Source organism: Molothrus ater, chromosome 2 (assembly GCF_012460135.2).
Source record: "Molothrus ater isolate BHLD 08-10-18 breed brown headed cowbird chromosome 2, BPBGC_Mater_1.1, whole genome shotgun sequence".
Taxonomy (NCBI): Eukaryota; Metazoa; Chordata; class Aves; order Passeriformes; family Icteridae; genus Molothrus; species Molothrus ater.
Window position 1 is genome coordinate 93,221,877 of NC_050479.2, and position 23,878 is coordinate 93,245,754.

Consider the following 23,878-nt stretch of genomic DNA (forward strand, 5'->3'; position numbering starts at 1 on the left):
TTCGGGGCTCACCCCCTTTGCCTTGCAGCCCTCATGCCTTTCCAAGCCCCCTCTCCCCGCTACAGTGCCCCCTCCCCTCCCCGGCCGCCGTTCCGTGTCCCCCCGGCTATCCCCGGTCCCCGGTGCGGGGCCCCGGGCGGCTGCGCCCCTGGAGAGGGATGGGGAGCGCGGCCCGCGGCTCCTTCCGTGCCCGCCGCCGCCGCCGTGGTGCCGAGCTGCCGTCTCACGAGTAAGGCTCCCTCCTCCCTCTCTCCCTCTCTCCTCCTCCTCCTCCTCCTCCCTCCCTCGCTCCGCCTGGGAAAGTGGGTTAGGAGGGAGCGCGGGGCTGGAGGCTGCACAGCCACAGGACTATCCCCTCCCGCATCCCGGTGGCACAGGATTCCTCTTGTTCCTTTTCTTTTTTTTTTTTTTTTCTCACCACTCTTCATCACTCTAAACGGGTCGATTTAATTGTTATTATTCCGTAGTTATTTTGCTACCTGACTTTTTTCGTCTTGCTTCTTTTTTCCCCCCTTTTTTTATTTGAAGGATCTGCTAAGACTTTTTTTTTTTTTTTGGAAAGCCTTAAAAAAAAAAAAAAAAAAAGGCAAGGAAGGGAAAGAAGCCAGCAAGAGACTGAAAAGAGCAAGAGAAAGTGGCAGCTGAGAAGGACTGTGAAATCACCTCCCCTTTTTTGGACTGTCGATCAGAGCGAGAGTTGTACATTATTATTATTGTTTTTCTTTCTGCGTCTATCTGTCCACATACGCAGGCAGAGAAAGAGACAAGTACTGACAGTTGAAACTCGACGAGACCAGCCATGGTAGCAAGGGCTCAGCCTGATCGGAAACAATTACCGCTGGTCCTACTGAGATTGCTTTGCCTTCTCCCTACAGGGCTGCCAGTCCGCAGCGTGGATTTTACCCGAGGTACCGATAACATCACCGTGAGGCAAGGGGACACAGCCATCCTCAGGTAGGGCATTTTGCCAACTTTTCCTCTCCTGTGTGTGCATCTATATTGCCATGTATGCAACGTGTACGTGTGACGTGGTCCAGATTTGTGTGTATAAGTCTCTGTGAGATTGTGTGTTATTTTACCTCTCAAACTGCAGTAGCAGCAGCTGCTACAAACAGGCTCTGCATGTGTGTTTGTGCTTTAATATGAAAAAATTGCAAAGCTTTTGAACACTTCTTGCCCCACTATCCTCTGTGTAGTGCCCTGGATCGAAAGAATTTCAGTGGGGAAAGATAGTTTGTGTCAGCCAGCTCTTGGGAGCGTACACTTTCCACCGGCCCTGCAGTATCAATAGAGGAATCGAAAAGGGATCCAGCTGTGCTTGCCAGATGTTACATTGATCTTCCCGTGCTTCTTTTTGTACATATGCAAAAACTTTATCCCTGGTGCTGCCAGAACTCTCAGGCAAGTTCTTTTGGGAAACCCTTGTCCTTTAATTTTATTTATTTATTTATTTTTCTGCCCTGCGGGGAGGGAAGATGGATACAATAGTTGAACAGGCTGGTGAAAAAATGGTGTAGCAGCTCTGACTGCTACAATTTACGGAGATTGTATCTTTGTGTGTTGGGGCTTTTTGCATGGCTAAATAAATGGGTGTATGCTGTGCCTGTGTGTCTGGTTGTGATGAGGATGTCTTTGCACACGAAACCTTGCTTACTGGCAGTATTGAGTGCTGTATTTCAGATTTCATTGTGCAGGTTTTCCAAAGGTACTTCTGGCACTACTTGGGCTTTCTGTTAGGAGCGTCCCAAATAGCTGAACTGCAGTAGTCTTTTTCCTGTAGGTCTTTTTTTTTTTTTTAATTCTACACCTTGCTCAACTTACCTGCAGTAACTCCCCTACTGAAGGAAAATTCTGTGTGTGTGAATGTGCACACTGTGTGTTATGGCTGTAAAACTACTGGGTGTAATTTAAAATAAGTCTGTGATCTGTGTGAGGAGCTGATAGTGCACAAACCCTGAAGCATCAAGGGAGCAATCCCCTAGTAAAGCTAACAGCAGCAGCAAAGTTTTCTTTCTCTTTCTGTGAAATAAATCCTGCTGGATGTCACCAAACACTCTGCTACATGATCCCCTGTGTCCTGCATCCCTCCCATTTAATGATAGAGGGAGGAAGGATGCTGGAAGAGGGATGTGTGTGTGTGTGTGTGTGTGTGTACGCATATCGCTTCGGTCGCCTCCCATGTCCTCGGTTGTTTTGATCCTGGAATATCCATTCAGCAGCTTCCAGTCCCCAGCTCTCCAGACTTGTTAACTTGAATGTAAGATTTATCCACACAGAGTAATAGGATTTACAGAGTAATTCATCTGCCTTGCATATGCAGTGGAAGCGGTTTAGATTCGACATGGTAAACACCTAACAAGGGGTGTTGCCTCTGACTCCAGCTTCTCTACTCTCTCTTCCACTCACTACCAATCCATATATCCCATTAACCCTTTTCTAGCAGGACTCCTAGCTGACTTATCCCATTTTTAAAGGCAAATCGCTTCCATCAATCATTTATTTTGGAGGGGCTGCTCAGACAGATGTTTGCCAGCATGTTTGGTACATGCAGCAGCAGACAAGTCATTAAGCTCGCTTGCCCAGACAGGGGTCACTAGATTTCTATTTCCCACTTAACCTTGGAGCTTTTCAGTTTATCTAGATGCTGTGTGCTAAAGCTGCCTTTGCAGCTGAGAGGGCTGAGCGGATGGTGGAGATGGTGCCTGCAAGGGCTGCATGTGAAGCGTTCCTTCATCAGCAAGCTCCACAGGGCTGCATGGGAGAGTGCTTTCTGTGATTGCGTGTGGCTTGCCAGTGTTATGTCAGGCACTAAAATAAAACACCTGAGTGAAGTGATCCAGCTGTGTCAGCCAGATGTGTGCCAAGTGACACAGTCTGCAGGAGCAGCACACCACCCGGCCATGTAAATGCTTGCCCCGGGCAATACTGTATTCCTGGCTGGCTGCATTTCTGTCAGAAGTAACTGTGGCCAGTGCACAGGCTGTACCTTTTCCTTCAGCTACCTTCCTAAGCCCTTTAAGCAGATCTGGCCAGCTGTATGCTTTTCACATTTCCTAGGAAGGGCAGCTGTCTCCCTTTCCCTGGGACCAGACCCAGGTTTCTGGGATATTTCAGTTCCTCCTTCAGACAAGAATCAGAAACCAGGCTGTACTGGGAGACAGACTGCCACATGAAGCTTGTAGGTGTGAGATTTCCCCATGTCCCATGGACTTTAGGTCCTGCAGGATAGCATTTCTTGTCCTCAGTTTTAAAGCAAAGATTTGTTTGCTAGCTTCCCCCTCACTGTTTTGTCAACCTCCAAAACATAACTCACTTTAAGACAGCCTTGTTTTGAAAAACTCCCAGTGCCTCACTCTCCCTGTCTATAGATCCACTATGACAACAGAAGGAAAAGAGCTAGATGGAAAAAATAAAAACTCTGTTAGATGATCTGTACTAACTGTGTTCAAAGCAGAACTTTATGTCCACAGATAGGTAAGAGTTTTCTATGCATGGATCACATCACCTATCTTTGCTAAACATCTGCTTCAGAGGGATTGTGCAGTGTCAGTTTACCAGTGCCCAGTAGCTCCTGTAGCTTGAAGGGAAATAAAAGTGTAGGAGGGAGAAAAAATGATACGCAGTTGGAGAGAATAAAAGCAGTATACATAGTGATAAGGTAACTAAAAACATTTTGTTCCTGTAAATTGTGATGCAAATCATTCAGCGAATCAGCAAGGACAGGATATTCTAAATGAGTCTTCCTCTTGGGGCCTTATACATTTGTATATAGGGTTACACTTGTAGGTGGAAGAATGAGTGGGTGGGCTGATCTATGAAGTGGAGAAAAATAGTTTATTATAAGCCCTAATGTTCCTAAAGGAAGCCAGTCCTCTGAAGCTTCATCTGCAGCTTGTTACTCAGAATAGAATTATTCTGAAAAGTTTGGAGATGACTTTCTAAAGCTGTAGCATTTAAAATATTCCCTCAGTCCAGGACTATTAAAAAATGTCCCTAACTCTAAACTGGCTCATCTCCTAAATGACCTGGCAGCAGATTTGATTCATATGTCAGCCTTGCTGAAGGTTGATGACTCTTAGTGAGTATTTGGCATGGGGAAGTTAGGGAATTGCAGAGAGAATAAAAATAGCTAATTATAGGCTATCCGCAGGGAAAAGGGTAATTGTCTGCTCCTTGGAGCAAGGCAGAAAAGAGAGGCGGGCTCTGAGAGCTGCAACAGGTGAGAAGGGCTGAGCAGAGTTGCTGGTGTTTGTCCGGCTGCAACCAAGAAAATAGAGTAGGATGTTTTAAAGATGACACTGTATGTTGGTAAGCCTGTCAGATTTACTAAGGTTTCATTTTTTTTAACTCTGTCTTCAGCAAGTGAAGAAGGACACTGAACCTTATTTTGAGTTTTGAGAGGGAACTTTGGCCACAGTTCCTGCCAATGTCTTGCTGTCCAGATTACAATCATGAGGCTGTCAGGTTTTGTATGCAACTTCCCTACTTGGTGTTAGGAAAAGAAGAAAATAATATCCAAACAAGAAATGTACAACATATCCCCCAAACTAATTAAAATAGGAAAAGGAAAACAGGCCCCAACCCCAAATCTTCTTGCTGTTTGCCTGCCTTCAGCATCCCTTCCCACCTCATTTGCTGTGCACATTTTGGGTGAGCAAAGGTGGGTACACATTCAGCCTAGGGAGGGGATGAGGAATACAAGGATGTTGGCTAAGCTAGGACATGTGCAGTAATGAAGGGCAGCTGCTGCTAACTGGGAAGGAAGGGAACTGTGTTCTGTGTTGTGTTTGGCCCTCTAGATGGTTTAAAAGCAAAATGGCAGTGGGGAGTCCATGCTATGGGATCAAGTACCTGTACAGCATGTTGGGGAAAGATCAGCTGCCTCAGAACCAGCACAGCAGTGCGACTCAAAGTGCCTTCAAAGAGCTCATCTGAGTGTATCAGCAGGACTTGCAGCTTGCCCAGGAATTTTGAGAGTTCTGGCACAAGTGCAGATTTAGCCTTTAAAGACTCCTGAAATGGAGCTCATCACCAGCTGGAACCAAAATGGGTCACATCTCCATCCCAATCTGTTCTGTTATACCAGTATAAATCCACTAAAGCCCAAGGGCAGAGTCAGAAATATTCCATTTGTCTTTGGGGCAGATTCCCAGGGACCGCAAATAAAGAGGTACAAGTGACTCATACAGGGCATAAGCTTCTGAGCACTGCTCAGATGATGTTCAGCCTTTGGAGAACTGGGATCTCGCCAAGGCCAGAATTTGGCTCATTGCTCTTGAGTTTTTCCAAGCATCAACTTTTCATCAAGAACTAAAACAATCTCATGCTGATGTGCAGATGAAAACCAACATTTGACTGAGTGTGCATTTTTCATTTTTACCAGGTATTTTAAAATAATGTAAAGTTTCAGGCTGATAGCACATTTAGGAACATCCATCCTAACAGGTACGTAGTTTCTTCAAGTTGTATGTTTCAAAGGATGGGCTAGAATCAAATTACCAGCAGTAATGACAGTGCTGTTGGCGTAATCCTGCAATATAAGCAATTTATGCAAACTCTGTTCTTGGCCTCCCAGTATTTTGCTGATATGTTACATGTGGAGCTGTGCTAGAGGACAAAAGCACCTCAGGCAAAATAGCAACACAACATCACAACAAAGTTTATGCTCTATACCGTCATTTTAAAATAAAAGTAAAAGCTGTTCAGATTACACTTACAATTAGCATATGATTTATAACAGGGAGCACTGAGCTGAGCCCTTTACAAGAAATGAGAATAGGCATGTTCAAACGTATAATGCCACATAATAATACAGTCTTGGCAGTAAAATTGTAACCTTGATTATTAGTGGTATTGTTGTGGCACTTAGAGGCCACCATTAGGTTGAGGCCCCCTTTGTATTAAATGCCACGTGAGCAGAGAGTGAGAGATGCCCCCACTCTGCAGGGCAGGCAGGCTATTAGCTGGGATGGACCCAGGCTGGGGTGGGCAGGAGGTGAGGGGACTCGCCCAGGGTTGCTCGCAGGGCTCAGGCACACCCAGCCTAGTGACCTATCCATTAGCTTGGCTTGTCTTTTGGCTCAGCCACACAGCAACCCAGCAAATGTAACAAATGAGGATTCCCTAGTACATCCTCATCCACACTGGTGTTGACTAGAAGTCCCATGTGCCTTCCTCTCTCTTTGGTCTGTACAAAGCCTTCATTATCAATTCCATGGTCCATGTGTTGAGACAGGGTAAGTCAGGATCTGTGCAAACTCTGCTGATTCTTTCCTTCAAATGAAAAATAAAAATGTATAAATGTAGTAACAGATGATGTTGCAAAACTTCCAGCTCTGGCAGCAGATGGTGCCATTATCTGAAGGCACACATGCATCCATAGATATGTGAGTGTGTGTGTGTGTGCATACATATGATAAAGGCAGTTGCAATATGAGTATGGTCAAAGGCTGGCAATCATCATCTCTCCTATTTTTATATGGTGTACCCAGAGGTAAGGGGGCCCTTTGTGAGAATGTCCTTCCTGCAGGGTGGGACTAACCTATCACAAGGAAAAGTAGAAAGGAAATTAGAAAAGGAAAGGCTTTCTTTGGTGAAATGATGCATGTTTAATAACACTGTACGTATATTTTGCATTCAGAAAGATGGAGAGACAGCGTTGAACTGTATGGCTTTAACCTCCTCCCCTGAGTCTGCACACACACTTCAGTTTGCAACTAAGTACCATATGTTTTCCTACTTAGTTGGCATTATAATTTATATAGTACTACATGTTACCTGAAGTGTCTTGGAGTCAGTACCTCTTCCACTCCCCTCCCCAGCAGGTCATGAGGAAAGACCTATTCTTAAAATAGCTCATAGTTACTGGAATTTGCCATCTCATAACTATAAGTTTTCAAAATATATGTTACACGTACCTGCCCTTTATATCCAGACCCACAGGCATCTGATTCTGACAGATCTGCAGGGCCACAGCTTGCTGCTGATGCAGCGGCAGGGCTTCAACAGGCTCACTGAGAGGCTGAATATAGCCATTTTCATTGAAGTTACCTAGTTTTGTTGTCCATCAAAATTTGCTCTGGTTTGTGTGAACTTGTGCTCAGCTGGAGTAAGTGCAATGGAGGGCACAAAGGTGAAGTCAGGAATTTACTGAGTTTTCTTTTACTATTCTCTTGCTGAAGAAAAAAACTAATATGATTTTCAGCTGAATCTGACACCAAAGCATTTGCTTCAGGCTTCAAGCACATCTAATGTGCCTGGTTTTATGGTAAGTAATGGGAACTAATAATGATAAGTTTCACCTCTGCCTAGAAAACAGCTATTTCAAAATAATGTGAACCGCCAGTCTCCTCTGTGCTGATATATTTCTGCAGATTTTTATTAGGAACAACTTGGTTGTGTGGGAGAGGCCAGCTGTGGTCCTAGAGTTCCCCCGCCGTGCTTAGTTAGCCCTGTGCAAAGAGAGGAGAAATAGCACTGCTGCAGCTCTATTGATTTCACAGGGGCTGGGCTTCCTCAGTCCCAAATAACTTGATGGAAATGAGCCCACTCACACTGGGCTGGAATTCAGCAGATATTTTGCAATAGCACATCTGTATGAAATCTGGGAGGTGTGTGCTTGTGTGTGCCTGTGTGCAAGTGTGTGTTTCCCTATGTTTGCTCCTATTTAAAAGTGGAAAGTGTTTTCTTGTGTGCAGTTGGACAAATGTTCATATACTTTGTAAAGCTGCCACACTTGCAACTGAGAGGCAGCATTGTCACATGGCCCAGATAAGGGCCCACTTACTTGGAGGTCTCTGTGGATTTTTCCAACTCCTGGACCTCAGTAATCCTCACCAATGCTGGAAGTGTCCTTTTGTTTCAGTGTGTTTTATTTTCTACAGCTGTTAAGGAGAAAAAGCAGCAAGTATATAGCAACAGAATATAGCATCTTCCTCTTCTGAGGCTCAGGGATTAACACCACTGTAGATCTGGCTAATACTGACCCTTTGCAGTGGCAACCTGAACCACTCCTGCCAATTTACATTTCAGTAGCAGAGGGAAGTAGTGAAAACTTTGGAAGAAGGAAGAGCTTTCTCTCCTGCACACAGCCTCCCGCTGTCCTGTAAGAACCCAGACATGTCTAAATGGTTTCTCATCACAGGTGCTCTCCTTAGATGGATTCCTAGAAGTGCACCAGATTTATGAGGGAAAGGGAAAGGCCAAGAGGGTTCCAGCTCACCCTCCCAACCTGTGCCAACTTCTGTGTTGTGCAAAACAAAAGGGGAGTGGTCCCACCACTGTGCAGCTGCCACTCATGGTGCCACTGCATCTTCTCCTCTCAGGGTCAGCAGGATGGCCATGTTGGAGATGCACCACTGTCACTGTCCCTAACATGGTATGACTTAGTGTACCAGTGAGAGCAGTGCCCTACCAGAGGTGGTCATGGTGATGCTTTTCCGGTGTAGGAAACCACAGATACTTTAACCAGAAACCAAATAGTGCCTTATATGGCAGCTACCTCAGTGCTCTACTTCCTCTCTCCATCCCAAGCTGCTTTTCCACCCTCACATGAGACCGTGATTTGGAGCTGCACATCCAATCACCTTTCATGCCTTCCTCTGCAAACAAAACCTGTGTTGAAATCCACTGGCAGGCAGCATCCACGACTTTGAATAGTAAATACAAATCTCTCCTTTTGCCTCTCTGTCTCTCTCTCTCTCTCTCTGTTATTAAGCTGACAGGCACTTAGCCAATTATCCAGTCGTCATCTCAGCTGTATTTATGAAGGAGGAAGAGACAACGCACACAGCTCTTGTCTTCAGGGCTTCAGCTGAGTCTCCCTTGTGTGCTGTAGCATTTCCCCTTGTCTGAGCTGCTTAGAATACACAGGGGAAGAAACCAGTGAAGGGGTTTGGTTGAGAAGAGGGGTTGGAGAGTAGAGGTGGGGAAAGAGGTCTGCTTCCCCAGACCAGGGGCACACCAGAGCTGTCACTGTTTGGCACTGCTTTTGTGTTTAAATTTGGCAGAGCGCACACGCCTTTGATGCATAAGGTTGCAATGGATGGGGAATGCGGTGGCTGTGGGTACTTGCAAAGTCCTTTTGCAAGGATCAAAAGTCAGGAACTATGTGGTGGCAGATTGTGAGTCTGTGCCTTAAAGTGAGGGAGTCACATGTACTTGGGACGTGGTGTGCATTTGTGACTTGGATCCAGGAGCCAACTCTAATCCCCGATGCGGTACTGTGCCTAGAACATACAGCCTGCGCTGGCTCAAGTGTTTACTCCAAACAGCAAAATTTAGGCAAATAGCACTGAAGTGTTCTGTGAATATTTTCATGAATGTTAAAAATGAATTCACTTTGGCTGCAGCTGTGCTTCCTTTGTGTGTGTGCATGTGCATCTTCTTTTCTCTCCCCCTTGTGAATAATCTGAGTGGATGAGTTTTCCTTGCCCTGGCGTTCATGGACAGAATGTTTTTAAAAGGTCCATAGATGAGCAAAACAAGGCTCTAGCAGCAACTTCTGCAGCTGGAAGCCCTGTCTGTACAGATCTGCAGGCATGTGCCCCTTCCTCACCTTAAACCAAGACACTAATTTTGTGTGTATGCCTGTGGTGCTCTTGATATATATTTATGTTGGATGCTGCTTATGGAGCACTGAACATGGTTCTTGCAACCCCTCATAGGAGCCCAGGCATAAAAGCAGTCGAACAAGTGAGATGTAGAGCTGATCACAGCTTGAGCCACAATAATTTATGTGCACGTGACAAGAGAAAATTACCTTTAAACTCTGCACCCAACCAATCAATCTTGCAGCAGCCTGTTTTTGCTTGAAAAGGTGCCTCAGGCCAAGCCTATCAAGCTCAGAAAAAGAAAGGTTAAAATGTTCCAACATCATTATCTCTTCCTTTTTCTTTGAAGGAGAGGAACCACAGTGACAAAGCCTAGCTGACTCCTTCACACCAGTTCCTTTGTAGTGAGTTTCATTCCCACCTCCAGCCCTGATTCCCAACTGGAGTCAGCACGAATTTTTCCATGGTCAGGCCCATTGCTTATGTGGTCACAGAATAGAAAGGAAAGCATGTGACAGAGAGGGCCAGGCACAAATAAGCATGTTGGAATTGGAAAATGCTCAAGAGGGGAGGAAAATGTTACCACTGCAAAGTGCAATTATTGAGTGCTGCAGGTAGTACTGGTATGCTAAGAAACCTCCATCTCTTCCAGGGTGTCTTCTGAGCTTGGAGAAAAGTGAGATTCCAGGAGTGATTACTTCTTGAAAAATGATTGTCCCCTCTCTGCCAAATATGATGTAACTTGATCCATGGTCTCCATCCCTGCAGCAATAGAGCAGAGAGCCTGCACCAGCTGAGGCACTTGTTCATTGGGGCTTCACAGGGGAAGGGGCAGTGGAGCCTCCCTCCTGCTATGAGCAGAGACATGTGTGGGCTGTGATTTAGTGCACCATGCTTGTCCCTTCAGCGCAGGCAGGTTTATTAGCAGTCCTCTTGAGTCAAAGGACAGAGGAGGTTTTAAGCTGGTGGAAGAAGATGGAGGGGCTGCTGCAGCCTGCCCTCCCTCCCCCCTTTTCACATTTGCTGCCCCCTTAGCCTTTGGTGTGCTGCTTGAACAGGAGTGGTCCTTCCACAACCCCCTGACATTTCTCAGGCAGGTTCTGTGCCCTGCCTCCAGCTCTTCAGACTGGCCCCACAAGGTAGTCATTTTCTCTTCCTGCACAGAATGCCTGGTGCATATATGTTTAGTGAGCTCATAGAAAGGGTGTGCATAGCAGGGCTAGTAAGAAGTGGGGCTGTGTCACCATTAAAGCTCTTCCTCTTCCTTGCAGAAATGCAGTTGGATGCCTTTTGCCTCCCAGTGATGTGTTTCTCCTGCTTTCAGTTGTGATCCAAGTTGGAAATGGCGTGGTAGAAGATCTCATTCATTTACGAGGTGATTGACAGGCAAGAGCTTAGGCTGCAGGCTGGTGTGAAAGCCACCTTGCTGCTGTCAGCAGAGGAACACACTGCAGCGCCTGCTTGGTGTGCTGTGATTCTACTCCTGGAACTTGGAAGGAGGCAACTGGGGCCTTTTCTCCCTCTGTTGTAGCTCTTTCTTGGGTGGGAAGCTTGACACTCTTGCGTGACACTCACGTGGCGTGACGCATCAGCGCTGGAATGCAGATCTGAGATTTTCTTCTGCAAGTGGCAAAGAAGGCAGATGCATTTAAAAGACAATGGTGGTGCAATGGTGTTAGGGAAAATTCTCAGTGTTCAAATTGCCAAACCTCTCTAACCTTGAAGCATCAGGACTTTAGCTGGTGAGTTATGATAATTTCAGCTGTATTTATCCATTGCAGAAGCTGTAGAAACTTTGGAGACAGCCCCATGTTTGGCCCTCCATTTGTCATGAAACCATAAGATGATACAGAAAACTAAAGCACCAGCTGCTGATGCTGTAACAGGGATGTTCCTTGGTGCTGGTCACTACTTATTAACCTCCTGTGGCACTTTTTTGTAGGACTGTGTCTCTGAAGCTCTGGTAAAAACCCACACATCTTGGCTGCTTTTACACTTAAGAGAAACCTGAGATTGGCATCCATAATCAGGAGCAGAAGGTGCTGCAGGCAATCTGTCTTCCTTGCACTGCATTAAACCCATTTTAGTTTTTTCAGTTAAATATCAAATTATCTGTCCACCCACACATCCTCCCCACTGCAAACACTGTGGTTAGGGATGGGCCATCTGTAGGACTTCTACCTGGGTAAGGGAGTCCACGGGGGTTCTTGCGTAACATGCTTCATGCGTATTCATTGGCCTTTAGAGTGGCATTTCTTTCCTTCCTAGTCTCCTGGCTGGTCTCCAGTACTGGCAGTGAGTCAGAGGCATGCAGGTCTATCAATTTGAAAAGTGTGTCCCAAGGAGGAGGAACACGTGCAGCTTTGTTCTGCCCTGACTCAGGGAGGAGCACTTAAATGCAGGCCAGGTGGGTCAAGGACTTGGGACATGGTCAGACCAGTTAGCCTTTCAAATGCCTTTTTTTTTAATTCCCCATAGGAAGCTAAAAGTGGGAGCAGCATCCAGCCCCCAGAGCAGAGAGAAGGAAGGACATGCATTAGATTTTACAGCATCCTTGTATTGTGCTGTAGCTGTGTCCCTGCTTCAGTGGAAGTGATCACTGCAGCAGGGTCCTGTGTCTCTTTGGAGGGCTTTATGTTTCTAAGGAGATGTGGTCCACTTGGATGGACTCCAGGAGAGGGAAGTGGGAATGATCCTAAGTCTAAACAGCATACTTATGAGGACAGATGGATGAAAATGGGGCTGTTAGGACTGAAGAAGAGAGGACTAAATGTGAGATATGCATAACAGCATGGAGGTACATAGGACACAAAAGAAAGGAATTACTTCTGCAGAAGAAGATGGGGAGGAGTTTAAGATTGTAGCAAGAGAGACAGATTTGATGTTGGTAAGCTCTGCAACAGTAAAGATTGCAAAACATTGAGTCAAATTTCCTTGGGAGGCTGTATAACTCCATCGCTGGAGGGCTTTAAGGACTGACTAGACATGTATGAGGAGTGACAGATGCCACAAATGACAAAGTAGAACTGATCTATCTTTCACAGAGTAGAACAGACTTGATAGTTCCTTTGGGTCTCTTCTACCTCTGCTGCTTGATTCTTTGCTTCCTTCGGGCTCAGAGAACAGCAGGAGCATAGGCAGAAAGGCAGCTGAAAAGTTCAGGGAAGTGCCTCAGTGAGATGCTGAGTGAGCCTGGCCGCGCAGTCCTTACCCATTTCTTTGGCTGTGGCTGACCTTCTCCCTTCCATCTCAGGGACGTGATGTGCTCCAAGGAGACTGTCATCAGTGCCACGCCAGTCCAAGCACATGACACTTGACCTATCTGGTAAAAAGAAGTAAGCATCTGTGTCAAAACTATCCCTAAAACTGATTTTCTTCTGCAGGGACTCAGATTTTTTTTTCTCATCTGCTGCCCTTGGAGGGCCACAGGACCTACAGGATATTTTACTATAAGCGTGGTAGGGAAAAACAAGTCGAAGGCTCAGTGTTTTATCCTCGGAAAGTTTGATGATGTTGCTGAATGCTCACTTCATGAGGCTTTGTCAGCATGTTCTGTTAATGAAATGTCACCTTTTATCGGTATGAAATCACTTTGTGCATTGGTATATGAGCCCATGAGGATTTGAGTCTACCTTATGAGGGGTGGATGTGGTGCAATTTATGAGTACTCCTGGGGCTTTTCCCCACTAGGGAGCTGGCATGTGACATCAGGCCCAAAGTGGAGCAGGTGGCAAGCCTTGCAGCTACTGAGTGTCATGGCTTTAGCTGTGAACTGGGTGCATGTGAAGCGATGAGAAAACTCCAGTGCAGTGAGGATGTAGGGGTGAGTAGAGACAGGATGTCTTAAGAGGTTGAGGAGCAATTTAAGAGAGGAAAAGCTATTCAGGGAAGGAGGGGAAGAGCATAAAGGGGCCTGCTGTAAAGTTTGGAGTAATGTGCTTGGTGTTAATCTTTCTCTAGCTGTAGTGACCCAGGCTGTTGCTAACCTGGCCAGGCAAGCTGCCAGAGGCTGTCTCTATTCCTCACCCACCGTCCACTCTCATCCTGTCTCTGACTGGTGTTTTCTTGTCAGCATTTCTCTCCCACAGATCGATTCCTCCTTGGCTCATCCCAGTGATTTTAAGCCTAGAGAGAAACTTCCTCTTGGTGGTGAGAGATAATCAAGCTGAATATTACCCATCTCTGAAGTGCAGGCAGTTCGTGAGCAGAGCCAAAGTCAATATCTTGGCAGATGTTGCCTTGCATTGATTTATCTTCTCCTGGAGCAGGGTGGATGGTCTCAAAGAAAGCAGCATGGTCAACCCCCAAAACATTTGCAGGCTACATTAGCTTGCTTGATTTGGTCTCCAGAAGCTGCTCTCCTCAGTATCAGGGGGTGGAACAGCGTGGTGCCAAACTCACAAATCCCTCCTTTGTGCTCATCAGTGTTATTTCTTGTGCTGAGACACATCCTGGGCTCAGAGCACCAGCTCACGGTGCTGAGCTAAGCCAGCCTCATTTACTGGCTTAATGGAGCAAGGAAAGAAATGTGTGTGCTGCTACTGGTGAGGGGAGAGGAACAAGAGACCCATGCCCCAGAAAGGCCTTGCAACATGGGGGTTCTTCCACGCAGGGAAACTGGATGTGTCAGAGAGGAAAGCAAGGGAAAGGAAGCTTCTGTCTGAGCAGCAGGAATGGGGGGAAATAGGAAGGGCCCCTCTTCAAGCCAGAGGAATTACAGTCAGCAGATCGCTGTGTGGGACAGGGTGGGAGGAAGGGGGTTGTTGGCAGATAGAGGGGGATGGTGGAGGCAGGCTGTGGGGAAACCAATTGCCAGGCAGGAGGACCAGGTCAGAGTGCTGCTCCTGGGCTTTGTCCTGTCAGAACAAGCAGACAAAGCATGCAAGGCTACCTGTATAGAGTTCTAGTCCCAAGCTCTCCAGCATAATACACTCTCTGTTTTCAGAAACCTTTGAGCTCTCGTCCTATGTCTGGCAGCTCCAGGTTTGGCTTTGGCAGGAAAGGGACTCCAGCAGAGTAGGCAGGGGGTTTTTCAAAACCACAGCTAAAGAGAAACCATCTGTATGATCTCAAGTAACAGACACTCACATGCAAAACCCTTTGGTACCATCCCCTTCCCCCAGCCCCTCATCTCCCCAGCCTTGGCTGAGCCCTTCACAGCTCCTCTCTGCCCACCCTGCCGTTTTCATGCTGGAGCAGCAGGCACTGCACAGATACACAAACCGCATCCCTGGTTCTGCAGCTTCCCCCAGGGTGTGGACAGATGCTGATTGTCTTCATGCCCAGTTGGGGACAGCAGGAATTGTTATAAATAGCATCAGTCCCTTGCGTGGCAAAGACAGAACTTTCCCCTAGAAGTCCATCGCTCTGCTCCCAGGACTCATTGGGAGGTCTCTTAAATGTCACAGAACGTTTGCAGCAGAGAGTACCTCTGGAGGCCTCCTGTGGGTTCAGGGCTTGATCCAGGCAGAAAATGGAACAAGTTTGCTGAATCTTTCCTCACAATCTGATTCTTTCTGCCTGTCCTCATCATTTTTATGTGAACAGCAGTTTCTGTTCAGAAGAGACTTGGGACTGAAATAGGAGTAGCTGCAGAAGTGAGCACTTAAAATGCATAAACCTGATGTGTTGAGGAAAGAAATAGGTCTGGAGCAGCATAAGGGATATAGGGATGTCAGGACAGAGCTGGTGTTGGGATCCTCAGTTCAGGAGAACTTTGCTGGGGGTACTGCTAGTACCACACCATAAAAGGGTAGAAAGAAAACAGCAAGAAAACTTTCCTGCAAGAAAGTAATATGCTTTTCCAGCACTAAAGATCCCCTCTGCTTCCCGTCGGGGGTTGATTTCCTTCTGTAGGAGTGCAGATTGCATAAGGAGCCAAAAGTAACCTGTTTAGAAGCAGGGCTGCTCATCCTCCCTCTCCTCTGCTCCCTGCCCTCAGGCAGAGGGGGCTGCTCAGCACCTCTGGGCAGCTGAAGCCCTCCCTTTGCATCTCCAGAGCTGGCACCAGGCTCTGTCCCCCTGACAGCAGCCGGACACCCCCTGCTGCAGCACCATTCCAGCCTCGGGCACTGCTTGCTGCTGCTGAGGCTCTGTTTGCATCAGCAGCAGCTCCTTGGCTGGGTTTGTGGCTGCAGGGGCTGCGCTCCAGTTGGAGAGCGCCCTGCGGGCACTGCGGGGAGCACCCTGTGCGCACTGATATTGAAATTCAAGTTACTCGTAGGAGATTCAGGGAGTAACAAGGAGCAGTACCAAGCCTTGGATAGCCTCCAGCTCACGTGTGCCTCCCCGAGGCTCCCCAGGGCCTCATGGAGGCCCAGCTTGGACTGCTCTTGTACCATATATTGGGCTGTCGGTCTCTCTTTGTGATTTCTGCCCTGTCCTTGCTTGTTCTTCGGTTTCCTTTGTGTTTATTATTCTAATTTATTGAGTTACCTGGAGTGTTTTCACAGACACCAAGGCTGCTTTGCAGAAATTAATGGTTGTGCATTCTGCTTGTCGGTGCCTTACATAGGCCTTGCTTTTATGTGATAGAGACTAAAATATGCTCAGAGAAAATGAAAATGTTAACCTCTATTAAAAACTGTTATGTGTAGAAAAGTTGTTGTCAGATCTATGTCAGGGCATACGAGTACTTTGAGATTATTTAGCTCAGTAGCCCCTGCCATCTCTGAATCTCAAAGTATTTTAATTGACTTCCCCTTTGAGACAAGCCACTATTTGTCCCCATTTTCTAGTGTGGGAAACTGAGGCTTGAAAAGGAGGTTTGCCTCACCAAATTAGTGGCCAGACATAGGTGACCAAAATCTTTGCTGGCTGGAAACCCAGTTTTTAGGTCTTGTTCAGAGCTATGCAACCTAACTGGCTGCTGGGCTAAAATATCACATTAATGTCTCTGAATGTAATGCACAAGCAGGAGATCATCTTTCCTCAATTGTGGTCAGAAAGGCCAGATCCTGGCAGTTCCAATTTATGGAAATGAAGCTGTGGGAGGGAATACTCCACTTCTTTTGTGTTCCTAAGGAAATCTATGACTGGTGTTTGCATCTGAGTGTTCTTCTCAATGACATGGGGATTCTGCTCCAGAGAATGAACATCTTTGTAAAGGAGGAAGCTGCTTCCATGCATTTCTGTAAAGGAAGGGAGGAAATTGAGAGGAGATACCTATACATAGCAGTGCAAAGTGTTTTGTGGGGTTTGGATGTGCTTATTCACTGTTTTTGGAAAGGACTAAAGCAGGGTATCTCAAAAGGTGGTTACAAAGTGTGTAACAGCTCACACAGCTCTGCAGGAAGATCTAGATGGGGTCATAGGGAATGACAGGCCTGTAAATCTTGGAACTACGTAGGTGGCAGGTCCTTTCAGGGGCTGATACTATAAATCTATTGAAACAAGCTGTCTGTTCCCTAGAAGTTTACTGAGAAAGTGCACTCCTTGATTGGTCAGGGAATGCCAGATGCAGCATTTTGTGGAGATCACAGTGTCACTAGGGGTGACATGATGCAGGGTGGAATTTTCAGCTGTCGGGACACAAGACATCTGAAAGGGAAGTTTCTTTTCAGGTCCTCCATGAACTCATTAAAACGTAGGATGATCATTTTCCTCTCCTGCCTGAATACTTAAAAGTCCTTAAGAGAGAGTGCCTTTCAAACAGACTCTTGTTTAGCATATATGAATTTCCTCCCAAACAGAAGAATTTAAGAAACAGCAGATGATAGCAGAACCCTTTTACATCAGTATCTTGCATTTTTAAATTTGCATTATATAAGAAAATACAAAAACCTCCTAAGTGGGCAAATATGCAGAACCATAGAAAAAACTTGCTGATAGGAGAAATTTCTGTGTCCTGGACAGATTGTTTCCTGCTTGTAGTCTGAAGCAAGAGGATTGATAACACTGCTGTTGGGGGGAAGGGGTCATGAGCAGGGATTTGCCCAACATATATAAAGTGACCATTGTTATCCTGTAATGTACTGCTTTTTGGGATAGTGCTAGGCCTGGGTGTTACCTTGTGGCAGTGAATTACACACATTATTGCACTTAATAGGAAAGCAGCAAATCCTACCCAGCCTTACATAGGCGATGTTTGCTGTATGGGATATTCCCTGCCTTTATCACCATGTTTGCCCTTGCTGTATTCTTCATTGTTTTATATATCCTTCACTATCCAGCCTGCTTTGTGTCCTCTTTGAAGCAAAAGGACTCAGTGTTTTCAATCTCCCCTCTTACAGATATTCTGTGAGGTCTCTAACTCATTGCTGTCACCTGTCCCTGAACCCTTTTTATTTCTATTGCATCTTTTGCAGATAGCATGACCTGATATGGGACACTGTATTGCAGTACACTACTGCACTTAGCCTCATTTTTTCTCTTTGTCTCAGTTCATCACTATGTTTGGGTTCTTGTTCATTCTGAATAGAGGATTTTTATGAGTTTGCCATGCATTAATCCTAATTTCTTAATCAGTCATTTCTGAATGACTATGGTTAATGTAGAAGCCAACAAGGTAACTCAGATAATTCCTTCCAGAATGTGCATCTCCTGACATTGTGTGCTTGGTCAGTGCTTCTGCTCAAGACAGGGTATAGCCCAGCAGAATGCCTTTTTTTCACTTGTTAGTAAACTGAGTCGATACACTGCTCATTTGAGCTCTTGTTTTATGGAGCTCTCTCTTTTTTTCTTTTTTTTTTTTCCTTTAAAATTAACTGTTTCTTTAAGCAGTCTTTTTTCCTTCCCTGGAATCTTTGAGGTGAGGTGTCACCTCCAGTAATGGTGTAACAATGCTCCTGTGGAGAGGTTGCTGTGCTCTGCTCATCAGTCAAGCACAGTCACTTCAGAGGTGGAACCCTGTAAGTATTAAACAGCAAATGACAGAGGGTTGGAGACAAGAAAAGAAGAAGAAAGCATCCAGTTTCAACTGCAGGGACTGTTTTGGAAGGCAGATTGTAATTAAAGTAATCAGAATTCAGACATTCAGACAGTTGTTGCACTCAATGCCTTTGAAAAGTGTCAAGCTTTGATTATAGCTCATCTTTTTGTTTATAATCTTATCATACAAAAGATTTTGCCCAAGGAATCTGCTGTCTCCAATACTTACTCCCATGAAGATAGAAGATACTAAGTAGTATCTTTGAGTAGAGGCAACCCAAAGCCATCTGGCAAAAAACACTGTGAAACCAATCCTCCTACTGCTCCAAAGCATGGAATATCCCCAGAACTCTGCCACTCTGCACACCATTGGAACAAAACTCTAGTCCATATCTTTCTAGGGTCATTAGAGTATTTTTTACAGGTGAGGAAGTAGGGGGGAAAATATTCAAGTGGGAAGAAATGGGCATGGATGCTGGTGAATGAAGATGTAACTTTAAAAGTCAGAGCTAGAAAAGGAGGAATGTTTAATACATGCTGCCTCAGAGCAAACTATTTTGGACCTGCTTGTTACTTGACTACATACTAGACCTCTATGATTATTTCAGTTGTACTTTATTTGAGCTATGTTATTTCCTATGAAACAAGAAGTCTCTCTGCTTTGTAACAAAGTTCTTAAACCATGTGACTGACCTCAGTTCCCAGGAGAGCCCGCTGGAGAGTACAAATGGGCAAGTGAAAAGCATTTGCACAAAATACACTGCTTGGTGTGGTTTTGACCTGAAAAACACTCTAATAAGAGGCTGGTAGCAGAGACTGATATCACATGATACTCAATAGAAATCCAACAGTGAATAGCTTACTTTCCATTATTTTTCCCCTATTTAAATTAAGGGGCAGGTGGAGGAAGTTGATATTCTAAGTGTGTGTTTCTGAAGAACAGTAAATCTAGACCTGTCTCTTTAGTGAAAGCCCCTAGAGTTTTTGATCTCCTAAAAGTAGTACCAACCTAGTGTGTGTTTAGTACAGCCTATTGGTATGTACTTTCTGAAATCTTTGGAGTGGATGGGGACATGCCTGCGCTTAGGATGTGAAATACAGTAATTGCTAGATTGATAGTAGTGGCAGACTTCAAGGTCTGTTTGAGACCTTCTAGGAAAAAAAAAATCAACTCTGAGCACATTCAGTACTCTACCTGCTTCCCACATCCAGTACTCTACCTGCTTCCCCTCTTCTGGGAGTATACCCCTGTGCAGCCTGGCAGAGCTGGAAGTCCCTTCAGATAACCAGGACTTTGGTACATTATAAACTAAAACAGCCTTTCATATCATCTCCTTCCCACATCTTTCCTCACAGAGAGCACTTTGCCTTCCACTCCATCTCTGTAAGTTCTCTCTCTCTCTGTTCAATCCTCTAAAGCATTTTACAACTCTAATTAGACACGTATCTCCAATTTACTACTATTTAAAAGGGTAAGCAGTTAATGTCGTAAGACTGAGAATGCCTGGTAATTAATTACTAACTCCAAGGACCTGGCTATCTCTCTAACCAGCCTTGTCTCAAATAGCATCTCTCTCTGTTAAAACCTCTGTTCACAGTAATTAAACAGTAGGGAGGAGAAGCACCTTGGAGCCTGCCCAACCAAGTCTGTCTGACACAACGTGCAGCTCTGTCAGGCAGTCTTTTTTTATCTATCTGGCATGGACATAATGGGACAACAAATTTTGATGACTCCCAAGTACACTCAAGCTTTGTCCTTCTGCAACAGGATCCCCTCTGTGCCACTGCCATTGAAACACAAAACCAGTTGGGATCCTCCTCATCTCTGGGAAAACAGTGCATCCCTAGGAGGATGACAGGCAGTGCTCCCACCCTGTTCCCAGAAAGCAAAGCATTATAAGCTGAGGAAGTTGGTTTGTGCTGCTGCCTTTGAACACTAAAGCTGTTTGTGTTGGAGCAATCTGCAGAGCAAAGCCTGAGCAGTGCTTGGGTCAGGTTCTGCTCTTTACAATAGTCTTCAGCCAACATGTTTGCAGGTGGAACTGCTGGTGTGGTGGTCACAGACATTTGTTAAGCATATACTGTGCCTTGTGACACAGAGGGAGGTGATGATTGCTAGGGGATTCTGTGGTTTGCAGTGAGAACACGCTGAAAGCTTGGTCTGTGGACTTGTACCCTGGCATGGTTATTGGCTAGCTGAATGCATAGAGTCTCACCTCATCAGTGAAAAGTTTGAAATGCAGAGGTGTCCAGATGCAGTAAGCACAGAGATAATGTGGGAGATAGCATACCAGATGATAGGATGGCAAGCCTGGAAAACCTAGGGTTTGTTCTCTACTCTGCTTCTTACTGTGTGTGGACTTTGGCACACCTTTTCCCCTTCTTTGTTTTTCTTTTCCTTATATCATAGGGATAAAAATACCTAACACCTTCAAAAACTGCATTGACCTCTCTTAATGAGAGGTGTTAAGTAATGCTTGGTAAATCACGGTCACTTTATTGTCTTCTGGCCAAATTTCACTTTAGGTTAGCTACTTAATTGCCACAGTACTTTTAACTGTGAGAGGTATTCTTGTTTCCTTAAACTGTTTTAAGGTGCATCTGTGTACTGCTAACAAGCTCTGCTCTTCGTGTCTAAAGGGAGGTGCCCTTCTGTGATGGCTGAAGTGATCCTTCATTGTTTCTTCTTCATCTCCCAAAGGTGCTGCCAGGCTTTAATGGATCAAGTGCTCTGAGATCTTTTGATGGAAGCAGTCTGGGCAGGTGCACGGTTCAGTTCTCACTGCATAGTGAGAGGGTGGCATGCACCTGTTTACTCATCAGCTTTGTCTGCCATGAATAAATAGCCCTTTTCTTTGGATAGAGAAGACCAGCAGCAATAACACTGTTGAGAACTTTACATGTGAAGTAAACTTTACAAAGTTATGTCAAGCTCCCGTTTCTAGTTGTTTGAGTTGGCCAGATCTATGGAAAAGATAGGCAGGTCGGGTTTGGGATTTTGGTTTTTTTTGTAGCTGTTTGGTTGGTTGTTTATTTAAGTGGGGTTCGCTTCTTCGTTGCTGCACAGAAAATACTTTTTCCAAACTGATCAGGACCAGTTGCTGTGAGTTGGTCAGAGCTGAGCTTCTGTGTGCAGGTTTATCTTCTGCGCAGTTCTTGTAGTTTTACTTCTGTAATAAAGCTCTGTGTTCTGCCAGTATATCCTGTGCATGGTTTATTGCATGGTACCTCATGCATGGTACATCGTGGTACCACAGCATGGTACCCCTTGTCTCTGCACTTGCGTCTGGAAGGATGGGGAAACAAGAGGAACAAGAGGAAGATGAATATGTCAAAGCGAGGGAGAGGGCCAATCTTCATGCAGATGTCTGTCCTGCCTGGACATAGTCATCTGGTTTATAGTGCCACAGTTTTCCAGTTATATTTTGAAAAGGCTTGTCCTCTTTGAGAACAAGGCATTGCATTACTACTGTCACAAATATCTTTCCCTTCTCCTGCTCCAAACTGTCTGTTTCCATGTTCTGGAGAAGTTCTTCCTTACTCTCTGGCCCTATTTTCTAGCTCTTTATTTTCTACTTTTTGCTTCTCCTTTCTTTTTTTATTTTTTCCTTTCATCCTCAATTATCTTTGGCTTTACCTTTTTTTTTTTTTTTAAACCTTTCCTTTCTCATTAATTTTTCATTTCTCTCTTCTCATTTATCCAACATCCTCATTTACTTTCCCTCTCTCATTCTGGTGGTCTCCCTTCATCCTCTTTGGTTGATGTCCTGGATGAAGCAAGGCTGAGGGTCAGACAGCACTCAGTTTGTCCAAGCTTTCCTCCAGGAGGAAAGTGCCCCTTCCTAGCCATGCCTGAGTCACCGCATCTTGCTGGGCTTTTGCTGTGCTCCTGGCAGCCTGGGGTAGGTAACAGCTATGTCCCTTGTGAAGGGCCTTGAGCTCTGCTTATTCCTGCCATGGCCACATGAGCCAGGGCTGTGCATCTGAATCCCTTTTTGCTGAGTCCTGAGCACACAGAGAACAAAAAGGAGAATCCTCCTTCGTGGGGCTTATACTCCAAGCACTGGGGATAAGAGGTGAATACAGACAGAAATGGAACACATGGAAAGCACAAAATGCTGCAGGTTGACATAATATCATCAGTCAGGTCCTATAGAAGTGCTAAATAATATTATTCCCACTTCTATTTCCCTTTCTGCTAGCTTTTCTATCCTTTTAATCACTTTTGGGCCTTCTTTTTTCTTTCACCTCAGAGATTATAGGGCTTTGTCATTTTGTTTCCAAGAAAAGGGAAAGAGTGCAGAGTGTTTTCATTAGGCCAAGGGCTGGAGGGAAGGAGTGAGTCGTGGTATTTGCTGGCTTTAATCTTTATGGTAATACTTCAGTAAATATCTGCTGTTCTTTCTCTCCTGTCAGTGTGGCAGCCTGTGAATGATATGGAGCTGAGATCAGGGAAGAAGAGGGAACTGCAGAGAGGATTAGAAGGTTAAGATAGGATTACAGGGTCAAAATGAAAAAAAAGGAGAGAAAAGAAGCAGCAAAAGAAAGGAAAAGAAAATGAAGTGTAGTGGTTGTGACAGGGGAAAGGAAGGAAAGTGTACAAGGTACCAAGAGAAGATGAGATTTTTATGAATGGGTCGATGCATTCAAAGGTCCTAAAGTCAATAGTCTCTCTAAAATGATTTATTGAAGAAAAATTCATTTGTTTTATGTCACCCCATGAAATTTTTTTTTTCCCCTTCATCAGTCCTAGGGATGGGGTCTGCGATGGCTGAACCAGAGGGATGCACAGACACTCCATTACCCCAGCAGCCCTGCTTGGATGGGAAGGTGCAGTGGGTGGGAAGTGTGGCTGTCAGGAGTCTGTCACAGCTGAATCTTTCAGGAGGGGGCGAGAGCCACCACAGTCACACAGGTGGAGGACCTGATATTGCTGCTGAGTACTGACAGCCTCACCCACTCCCCTGGGGTCCTACTGGTCCGTGCCCTACTTTTCGACTTCCTCCTGCTGAGAGTGACAGAAAAACAGAAGAAGGTGCAAGGGTTTCTTTCCTTGAACGCCTCTGCATGGAGTTGAGGGAACAGCTTGTGAAGCAGGTTCGGATTTGGGGCTTTGAACATCAGGGCAGTTTCAGTCCTGCTTTTGGTTTGTGTAATCAGAAGGAAATAATGGATAAAGCTTGTCTGGACTGAGAAGGAAATGACCCAGACCACTGCACACATTTAAGGTATTTGGATGAATTAAACCAAACAAGTCAGATGCCTGATCTGCTGCTTCTCCTCTAAAAAGTAATGACACAAGAAAAGCTAACACAAATACAGCATCAGGGCTTGGTAACAAAGCTGTTGGAGTTAGGGCAAAATGAAAGTCTCCCTTGCTCAGCGTGAACTGAATTTCACATCCAAAGTATTCTCACCTCTGGCAATGCTAGTGAAACATAACCATTCCTCTTCTTGTT

At 45.4% G+C, this 23,878-nt stretch overlaps 1 protein-coding gene across 2 annotated transcripts in view; it reads left to right on the forward strand.

Annotated features, from left to right (window-relative positions):
* Positions 1 to 390: 390 nt before the first annotated feature.
* The window catches only part of LSAMP (limbic system associated membrane protein), a 305,059-nt gene continuing 281,571 nt past the window's right edge, over positions 391 to 23,878 (forward strand). Inside the window, exon 1 of one of the 2 annotated variants that reach the window (XM_036378608.2) lies at positions 391 to 954. In XM_036378608.2, coding sequence (XP_036234501.1) covers positions 800 to 954 — 155 coding nt within the window. In that variant the 5' untranslated portion in view covers positions 391 to 799. The remainder of the gene's footprint in view (positions 955 to 23,878) is intronic. The other variant, XM_036378622.2, reaches the window with a different exon arrangement.